The 10,944-nt window shown below is 40.9% G+C and overlaps 1 protein-coding gene across 1 annotated transcript; it reads right to left on the bottom strand.

The window, feature by feature from the left end:
- Positions 1–5,949: 5,949 nt before the first annotated feature.
- On the bottom strand, positions 5,950–10,074 carry LOC121541910 (carbonyl reductase [NADPH] 1). Its single transcript, XM_041851291.1, has 4 exons — positions 9,641–10,074; positions 8,704–8,884; positions 8,208–8,331; positions 5,950–6,424 (listed from the first exon to the last, which is right to left on the bottom strand). The coding sequence occupies exons 1-4, from the start codon at positions 9,924–9,926 to the stop codon at positions 6,185–6,187; spliced, it is 831 nt and encodes a 276-aa protein (XP_041707225.1). The 5' UTR covers positions 9,927–10,074; the 3' UTR covers positions 5,950–6,184.
- Positions 10,075–10,944: the final 870 nt, after the last annotated feature.

The following is a 10,944-nucleotide window of genomic DNA, read 5'->3' as shown; positions in this document are numbered from 1 at the left end:
CTTGTCTCCTGTCTCTATCAACTTTTATGGACCGAATTCAGAGTTAGAAAACCATCCTCTGCTACCAATTTTGTTGATGATCACAAGTTTACTGGAGAACGGAGACCAAGTAGAGACTTTCGGACAAGGTGGATAATTGTATAATATAAGGCAGTTTATTCAGAGGTAAAGATATCTGTAAATAGCGTGCACGGACCCGTTCGTCAATCTCGTAGGGAGATATCTGAGAGAGAGCCCCTAAACATTGTGTGCTGACATTTTATACAATAAAATGAAGTAGGTTGAATCTAGCAGTTCTGATCTTCTGATTGGTCCTGATGAGTTGGGCGAGGTCACCTCCAGGCTAGTGTCACTGTTGCATTGGCTCTGAGTCGGGTTCTCTGTCTTCAGATGTTCAGCCTAAGAGAAGGGGATTTTTGTGTGTGTGTGTGTCTGTGTGTGTGTGTGTGTGTGTGTGTGTGTGTAGTGTGTGTGTGTGTGTGTGTGTGTGTGTATGTGTGTGTATGTGTGTGTGTGTGTGTGTGTGTGTGTGTGTATGTGTGTGTGGGGTGTGGGGGGTGTGTGTGTGTGTGTCCTCAGAGCAAGAACTCGTGAGTTGGAAGAACTGAGAGACCTATGGCGTGGGTGTTGTCCTTAGCCACCTGCTGATAAGGCTGACAAGATAGAAGTCTTTTGTGCATTGTATTGAATACAAAGGCCCAACACAAAATGGGTCATGCACAAGATTTTAGTCAGACCAAGCTATAACATTATATATTTACTACGACAGTTGTCAGTGGAGCAGTTAGCATGCCATTCAATATTTTCAGGCAGCGTTAAGAGCTTTGCTTGACATACTGATTGGTTTCATACATAGAGATGGATAGAGGACTCATCTTTATATCTGTGCCATTATAGCATCTGTGACAGCATGGGCAGCGCCACTGAGGCTACAATTCAATTTCAGTTCAAGGGTCTTTATTGGCATGGGAAACATATGTTTACATTGCCAAAGGAAGTGAAATAGATAATCAAAAGTGAAATAAACAAAAAGTGAACAGTAAATATTACACTCACACAAGTTCCAAAAGAATAAAGACATTTAAAATGTAAGTGTTGTAAAGATGTGCAAATAGTTAAAGTAAAAAAAGCGAAAATAAATAAACATGGGTTGTATTTACAATGGTTTTTGTTCTTCAATGGTTGCCATTTTCTTGTGGCAACAGGTCACAAATCTTGCTGCTGTGATTGCTCACTGGGGTATTTCACCCAATAGATATGGGAGTTTATCAAAATTTGATTTGTTTTCAAATTCTTTGTCGGTCTGTGTAATCTGAGGAATATGTGTCTCTAATATGGTCATACATTTGGCAGGAGGTTAGGAAGTACAGCTCAGTTTCCACCTCATTTTGTGGGCAGTGTGCACATAGCCTGTCTTCTCTTGAGAGCCAGGTCTGCCTTCGGCGGCCTTTCTTAATAGCAAGGCTACTCTCTCTCTCGGGGGCTAGGCCTAAGCTTCTCTTCCTTTCTATTTTGTTATTTTTATATTAACATCACACAGTGGACGCCTAAACCTTTTGGCCTATGCATGCAATGTCCTGATGCATTTAGTGTTCAAATCTCTGACAGCTGAACCATGAGGTGGATAATTAGGGACAATTCGACATTTACTGGGGGAAGGGGGGCTGGTCCAATACCAGGTGTCATAAAAAACATATATTTTCACAGGACCCTCCCCTTGTACTCCCCCTCTTAGAATTAACTCAAAATAATGTTTACGATCACAAATAACAATAACTGTAGCTACCCTGTGTTTATAAATGTGGATATCAACTTTGCTACTTCAGCATGCATTTGTGGCACAGTCGATGTCACGCAGAGCTACGGGCTAGAAAGTTGAGGGTTCGCCAACCACGCGTGTGGCTGGTGTATTCAGCATGTAAGGGAAGTACCAAAACACCTTGATATAGGGGTGGCACATGCAAGCAGATAAGGAAATGTGGCTAGGATGGAAGAAATTATATAGTAAAACCTACAAAAGGGCGAATGTAAACCCGTGAAAAAAAGCAATGCCCTCCCCTGTGCCCAATAAAAAAAAAACATACAACCCTCCCCAAAGCCAAAAAGATAAGTTAGACAACCCTCCCTTATTTTGGACCACCCCCCGTACCCCAGTACATTTCGAACTGTCCCTTATTGTTTAATAAAAGTAAAAAACTATAAAACAATGGGCTATGAAGTTCTGCATATACTACACATCAAAACACAAGGAATAGTGTTTTTGTAATTTGTTATAGGCTGTTTTTAAGGACATGTAAATGTGCTTCATTTGGCCAATATCCCTCGTTGTTTATTGATGGCGTTGGCTGCGTTGGTGGACGCACTAAATGGGTTATGCACCAAATGCATATGGATGACCAGCACATTTGTCAAATGTCCAATGAAATTAAAATCTTCCCTGTCACTTGTCTGGTGCCAAATTTTCCTAATGGAAACCCTGATATATAATATATAGGCTTCAAAATAAACTCTCCAGTGACACTGACACACCCAATGATGAAGATAGGCTACTCACTGGTGATGGCCAATGCAATCATGCCAATATCTAAAGATAAACTAGGCAGAATACTTAGAAAAACAGTGCTGTTCACTCAAAATTGAAGAAAAAAAAGTGCTTCTACAGACAGATTACTATTTTCAGCAGTAGGCATTTGTTTTGCAAACGGTAGCCCTACTTTTTCTCACGATTGTATTTTGAAATTTGTGAAAGGCAAACTGACAGTCGCAACCAACCATAGTAATCAAATCAAATGTTATTGGTCACATACACATATTTAGCAGATGTTATTGCAGGTGTAGCGAAATGCTTGTTCCTAGCTCCAACAGTGCAGTAGTATCTAACAATTCACAAAAATACCCACAAATCTAAAAGAATGGAATTAAGAAATATATAAATATTAGGACGAGCAATGTCGGAGTGGCATTGACTAGAATACAGTAGAATACCAACCATAGCAATATACCCCATAGATGGTAGTTCCCATTCAAGTTAGGACTGGCAGCCATTGCTAGTGTACCCATGAGTTTAACAGTCAAAGTGCCAGGGTTAGAGGTTCCAAAATCCTTCTATGGATTATATCTATGGCCACAACGCAACAAGCTGTTCTATATTTGGGGCACATGCTGCCCAAATTGCAGCCTTCCCAACTGTAAGTGCTTGTGATAAAACTTCATCCACAGCAATGTTTTAGAAGCTTTAATAGCCTCATTTTGGCAAAATGATTAACATTTATCAGGCGGTGCTGCAGCACCCCTACTTCCCGTGGCTATGGACACAGAGGTGGGGGTGTTCGTTTCATTTGGAATATGTTTTTATTTTAATATTTACCACTGTAGCAGTGCACGTTGCATTTTAAACAAATAGGATAATGGTTAAATTAGCATTACTAAATTTGACTTTGTTGCATTTGGGGAGGCTCATGTCTCAATTCGCACTCTGAATTTGTCACCATCTCAACAGGCAGCTTGAATTACTTTATGTTATGGTATGTCAGGTCAATGTGTGGTGGCCGAACAACGATGCTGATACGCTGTGTTGACAAGAAATCCGCTGACACTGTACTTTGATTATAAAGGTTTATTATATCAAAAGATTTCAGCGTCAATTTACAGATTTCTGCAGAATCTGGAGAACAACTAGCCCAATCTCAAATATGATTTTTCTCCCCGTCCTTTGTTGAAAACCTGGTATATATCCTATGTAACATAAGATGGGTGTTTTGAATAGACCAATCCCTGGCTTCCACATATCCAAGTCTCCTCTGTTTCAGGGGGCCCCTATAGTAATGCTTTCCAGATGTTTCAGCAAGGCAGAGTAAAGTTGATCTAACACACCATTTGCAAACATCAGCCAAAATTATAAACTGTTCAGATACTACAAATGTAATAGGGCTGGTTGGCTCTCACTCAAGGTTGAGTGCATGCGAGAGTCTTTGTGCTTGCAGACACCTGCGCCACACTTCTTTTCATGTTTCCCTCTTCTCAGTGCATTCCATCTGGTAGGAATACTACTCCTCCAGTTAGAAGGTGATTTGCACAATACAAGTGGATAAGGGAGAGGAGGATAAGTTAGCTTGAATGAAAGGGGTCTCTCTCATCCTCAGGGGTGAACACATGACAAAACAACTTTATTTTCTCCACCTGAATGCAGAGACACCCAGGTCTCTACAACATGCTACATTTGTCCAAAGTTAATCTAATAATTACATTATTTTGAAGCATTTCTGTAAGAAATAAAAAGACTGCCTTTTGAGAAAATATTATTCTAGGCGAGTCTCTGATTGGTCTTTGGTGCCCCGTACAGCATCATTAACTAGATCAGGGAAGGGCAACTCTAGTCCTCGGGGGCTAGATTGGTGTCACAGTTTTGCCCCAGCCCGTGCTAACAAACCTTGACTCCAATAATAAACTAATCATGATCTTCAGTTTAGAATGCAATTAGTTTAATCAGCAGTGTTTGCTAGGGATGGAGAAAAAGTCTGACACCACTCCGGCCCCCATGGACTGGAGTTGCCCATCCCTTAACTAGATTCAACCGTGGGCGGATGGTCAGGGGGCAGGAACATAATTACAAATAATTTGTAGACTGCAAATTGATCACAAGAAGCTCAAACAGATATAACATAAAACATAATCATTTCAAACCTTTCTTACATTTGTTTATGATCACATATGGACAACTACAAATACCTAGGTGTCTGGTTAGACTGTAAACTCTCCTTCCAGACTCACATTAAGCATCTCCAATCCAAAGTTAAATCTAGAATCGGCTTCCTATTTCGCAACAAAGCCTCCTTCACTCATGCTGCCAAACATGCCCTCGTAAAACTGACTATCCTACCGATCCTTGACTTCGGCGATGTCATTTACAAAATAGCCTCCAACACTCTACTCAGCAAATTGGATGTAGTCTATCACAGTGCCATCCGTTTTGTCACCAAAGCCCCATATACTACCTACCACTGTGACCTGTACGCTCTTGTTGGCTGGTCCTCACTACATATTCGTTGCCAAACCCACTGGCTCCAGGTCATCTATAGATCACTGCTAGGCAAATCCCCGCCTTATCTTAGCTCATTGGTCACCATAGCAACACCCACCCGTAGTATGCGATCCAGCAGGTATATCTCACTGGTCATCCCCAAAGCCAACACCTCCTTTGGCCGCCATTCCTTCCAGTTCTCTGCTGCCAATGACTGGAACGAACTGCAAAAATCTCTGAAGCTGGAGACTCTTATCTCCCTCACTAACTTTAAGCATCAGTTGTCAGAGCACCTTACCGATCACTGCACCTGTACACAACCCATCTGTAATTAGCCCACCCAACTACCTCATCCCCATTTTGTTATTTATATTGCTCATTTGCACCCCAGTGTCTCTATTTGCACATCATCTCTTGCACATCTATCATTCCAGTGTTAATACTAAATTGTAATTATTTTGCACTATGGCCTATTTATTGCCTTACCTCCATAACTTCCTACATTTGCACACACTGTATATATATTTTCTGTTGTATTTTTGACTTTGTTTTGTTTACCTCATATGTAACTCTGTGTTGTTGTTTTTAAATCGCACTGCTTTGCTTTATCTTGGCCCGGTCGCAGTTGTAAATGAGAACTTGTTCTCAACTGGCTTACCTGGTTAAATAAAGGTGAAATAAAAAATGAAATAAAATAAAACACACCACTCTATTATGTGTAGGAATACTTTGTAACAGATTTCCACAATTAAAATCACTTAGAGCTGATTTGCTGGTGTTTTTAGTCATGTCCAACAATAAAAAATAAAACTGTTGGGGCCAAATAAAAATCAGGCCACCAGTTGGGGATACCCTGCCCTAGAGGCTCAATTCAATAAACTAAGATACAACTTTGAACAAGAGTTTCCAGTAAATCACTGTCTCAGGCATTACTATGAACTATTTTATTTCTTTACATCATTAAACTTTTTTGAAAGAATAACAGGCCTTCATTACAGGGAAAGTACTCCAGAGTGTTATTTATGTAAATGAATCACATTAAATCATATAAAGAAAAAAAGCAAAGATGATATCTCCACCATCCTCTGTTGCAATTAGTCTTTTACAATGTGAATTTGGCAGAATCTCTGATTGAGATGAGGTAAACTTCCTGCTGCCTTCCCTCTACCATTCCTGAACGGTCTTGTCCCACACCAACTGTCCATGTGGCTCCTTTGCCCCTTCAGGAAGAAGTGCCAGATAGGTAGGAGTCTGTGCTCCTTCCTCTGGGCTCTTGGGGGCCTTTGAGCCTGCCATGTCAGTGCGGACCCAGCCAGGGCAGCAGGCGTTGAGCAGGATTCCATCAGCTGCCCGGGTTTTAGTCAGAATATGAGCCTGAATCCTGGACAGCACAGTCACTCCAATCTAAACAAAGGTGAAAAAAACAGTATGATAAATCTGCCATTTGTTCACCTGTTTCAAGAAGCTAGGTGTATGTCGCAAGTCACTACTTCACAGGAGAGGCATTTGAAATAAATACTTTTTTTTTTTTTTATCAAAATGCGTTTTTGTTTTTATGCCTTTTTGGAACATGTGAACTTTCATGTGCCTTAATAAGAAACTTGTATGCCAGCTGTAAATACGAAGACAATTGTTAAAATTACGAGCCTAGTTGGTTTAGCCACAGAAAAAGACAGGAACCTTCCCGCTAGCCATGATTGGCTGAGATAATGGATGGGCTGAACATGCCGCAAGATGAGTTCGGAATGGTCTGCCATGTAGCACGCTTCTGTCTATAACATGAGCTTCTCAGTATGTGTAGATAATCCTTGATACCGCAGCTTTTTTGAAAGATATAACGTTAGCCATGGATACCTGCAAAAGTGTTGCTACTGCTCTCAACAACGTCGCTGCCCAGAATTTAGCAGGTGCTAACAACAAAGATCAGTGGGAAATAGTTGTGATGGACTACTTTTCTGCACAAGGTCAGTGTGAACCGGAGTGACTTAACACAACAACGGACCAAACAAGCTGTAGCTAGCTACAAACCAAACGGAAAAGACACGCTGCCGTGAAGCGTTCATCCATGTATACGGGTAAGAGTCTAGCTACATTTTCACATATTTAACGTTTCTAATTTTGTCAGAAAGTCGATTTTCATTGCAAGTTAAAGCATACTGTTAACTAGCTAGCAAATGTTAACTTGCTTGCTCACTAGCTAACGTTAAGTGTATGATCTGTGTAGTAATATTATTTGTATCTCAGAAAGCTATTTGCATTGCTAGTTATAGCCTAATGTTAGCTAGCTAGCTAACATTGAACCTAGTTGGTTAGCTTTAGCTACCTGCAGATTCATACTCCAGTATTTAATGCATAGTGGCTAGCTATGACAATCCGTCTACTGTAGCTATGGGTTGGGATTATGGTTCATTGTTTAGCTAGCTACATGTCGAAACAAAAGACTCCACTTCATAAGAGAATGATTACATGACCCATCAAGTTAGCCAGGTGTGTCTGGGGGGTGATTACGGCCATCTATTGTATTTCATGCACATGAGTACATGTCTAGACAATAGTGAGCCATCCACTTAGCTAGATGTGGCTGGGGGGTGGGGGGGGTAGTTATAGCATTTCTTTCACATGACTCATCAATTTAGACAAGTGTCTGGGTAAGCATCATCTGATAATATTTATACAATATTTTTATCTGGGCACTTTCAAAGTCAGATTAGGATATATGCCAAGGACTAGATAAAGTGCATTTTTACCTGGAGTTATCCCCTTATACTAGGCTACTACTTTCACCACTTTTAGTCTTGAAATCTTTGGTTGTTTACTACACTACCTTACTCACTTTGTTTAGCACATGGCCTCACATATGAATCCTTAAAGAGATGGGTGGGGCTAAAGCTTAAGAGGGTGTGAACGATGCAGAACAGGTTTAGACAAAGAGGAGCTATCCAGTAGGAGTACCAAAACATTCAAGGCTCATTTTCTTAAAAGTGGGGTTACAAGTTTATCAACTTTCAAAGCAGAATTACTTTCCCATTGTTCCTCAACTACAGTGTATGATATACCATTTTGTAGCTCTGAGTCGCTACTTTTATCCAATGTAAAAAAAACAAACACAAATTTCAAGACCAAATCGAGGCAGTTGGTCACATTTGCCCTTTCCCCTTAATAGTTGTGTGGACAGACAGAACCCTACCTTTGTTGTGCCATAGGCTGTGTTTGGCCACCCATTGGCCTGATGGTTTCCCTGCTGAGCGGCAATAACAAACTCCCCCATCAGCAAGCACAGCTCCTCCTCAGAGAGCTCAGTATCACGGAACCTTCAAGACATAACAGAAAAAAAGACCTTGTAATACAGTGGTTTATGACTGCATGTGATGATCACAGTAATGGTTTAATTTGAAAATGTTGTGTATGATCTGTAGTAGCATTTGTGTGGATAAAAATTGCAACTGACATAATAAACTGATTTGATTTTCAAATGTTGCTGTTGTGGCCTTAAGTACAATGTTCTTCATATCTGCTAATGCAACAGCTGCTATTGAAGGGATGAATCTGGCTTTCATTCAAGTTGGTCAGGTTTGCGGCTAGACGGATGTATAAAGATAAGTGTATATTTCTCCCCCAATAGATTACAATTCAGAATGAAGTTAAGCATGAATGGGGCTTTCAATACAGAATGAAGGTCATACTTGGCTTGTAGTTGAGGGCTGCATGTATCAAGAGCCTTCTTGCTAACAAAGCTGGAGACATTCACCACTCTGGCATTTGGTCTGAGGAGGGGTAGGAGAGCATGGCACACCCACAGCGTGCCCCAAAAGTTGGTGCGCATGGTCACCTCAGCCTGTTCTCCAAAAGGCTCAGTTGCATCATCTAGGGAAAAAATGTGATGATCAATTATTGCTTTCTACAAGAGAGAGAGAGTGGGGGAGGGGGGCTATGTCAATATAGGTCACCCTCACTCACATCATATTTTCAGAGCATAATTTTCTAATGCAATCACACTGCTACATAGGATCATAACTCATGTTACACAAAAGTTGCAATCAACTAGCCCTACTATCATTGCTAGGCAGTTTAAATTGAATAGCTGATTGTTGCTAAACATGGCACAAGATCAACCCACAAACCTCTCACTATCTGGCTACAGTGATGGAGTTATTAAACACTGTCCCAGGCGAAAGCGGGTAGGGAGGAGCACACTTCTCAAATTGAACAGTAATCTGCGCCACTGTCACTTTGTCAACAAGGCAGCATGGTGCATCATCCAGAAACATACATGTCTTTTCCATAAAATACATGTTTGAATTTTCTAACTAGTTTTAATTGGGAAGGCAGATAAATCGTCTTTATCAAAAGCAATCACTTTTGCATGCGAAAACATAGAATCCTATTAATTACTACACGTGCTTAATGAAGTCACTTCTGTTTTGAGCAGACTTCGCGGTCGGACAGAGCGGGCACCTGGCTCATGCCCGGGAGGCAGCCCGGTTCCAAATCGAACGCAATCCACTTCCAGTCGGTGCAAAACACGCCTACACGAAACCCCTTAATGTTACAATCAGCTAAAACAGTGACAATTGCATGACAAGTGACGCCAAAATAGTAGAATAGGCTACCGTACGGAACTTGTAAAGGCCATTCCAGCGTTGTTAATGAGCACATCCAAACCCCCATAACTCTTCTGCAGAAAGTTACTCAGTTGCTTGGCGCTGCCCTGGTCGCAGATATCAAGGTGGTGGTAAGCAACTTCAAATCCTTCGGACTTCAGCATCTTCACTGCCTCATTTCCAAGTTTCTCATTTCGAGCAGTAAGAATAACATCCCCGGAAAATTTTGCCTTGCAAAGCTCCCTCACAATCGCAAGTCCTATGCCTTTATTGGCACCGGTAACTACTGCCACTTTTTTTGACATTTCCTTTGCTCTCCAAATCTTTCTTTCTGTAAAGGAATTAGTTAATTTAGCCCAACTTCGGTTTAAATAATGTAATGAACTGCGCTGTGGTTGTACTAGGCTGACGTGTACGCTGATCTGGGTGTAGAGGAAGCTGATCTAGAGGAAAGTCTAGCCTTATTGGCTACTTTTGCAAACAAAGGAATGTGCACTGTCACTCTGACAGATGTTGTGTAATCTTTGATCAGACACCCACATATGAAAAAATGTGAGGCAGAGGTCATATCATATGATTATTCTTATCTAAAATGGGAGAGGTTAGGTTACTTGCACAAAGTTCAGATGCTGAATTTATGGCGAGTCCAACTGAATAGAAATTAAGAGCTGGCTGGCACAGTTAAGCGCTTTGCTTAAAATACCGATTGGTTTCATACACAGAGATAGATAGGACTCATTTTACATTTACATTTTAGTCATTTAGCAGACGCTCGAGCGACTTACAGTTAGTGCATAACATTTTTTTCTTCTTCATACTGGTCCCCCGTGGGAAACGAACCCACAACCCTGGCGTTGCAAACGCCATGCTCTACCAACTGAGCTACAAAGGACGACTCATCTTTATATATGTGCCATTGTAACTGCCTCTGTCGCCAGTTTATTTCATGTATTTGCACTTTTTATTATTTAATTTCTTCTGAATTGTACGTTTACAGCAAGACGGAGCTAATTATTGGTTCCGCCCGAGTGTTGTCACCCGAGCGCCTTTAGCGACGCACCGAGGAAACTTTACCGCCAAAAGCGAATTATTTTTCCACTGTTATCGTGTTTAAGTGCATACTTACAAAGAAAGTATACAGAAGAAGATAAAGGACATTTAAAAGGATGTTTAGCACCTCTGTGTGATAAGCAGCAATGAGGTTTGTTGACTATTTATTTTGCTATGAGGGTGTTTGTGTTTACGTGCGTCATTTTTTGGTGTAAAATACACATAAAGTGTCTAGCTGTATGAGCTTGATTATAACGCCAGATGTGTGAGACA

Source organism: Coregonus clupeaformis, chromosome 27, assembly GCF_020615455.1.
Source record: "Coregonus clupeaformis isolate EN_2021a chromosome 27, ASM2061545v1, whole genome shotgun sequence".
In the NCBI taxonomy this organism is placed as follows: domain Eukaryota; kingdom Metazoa; phylum Chordata; class Actinopteri; order Salmoniformes; family Salmonidae; genus Coregonus; species Coregonus clupeaformis.
Note: the sequence above shows the minus strand (reverse complement) of the source record. Positions and strands in the feature narration are given on the sequence as shown.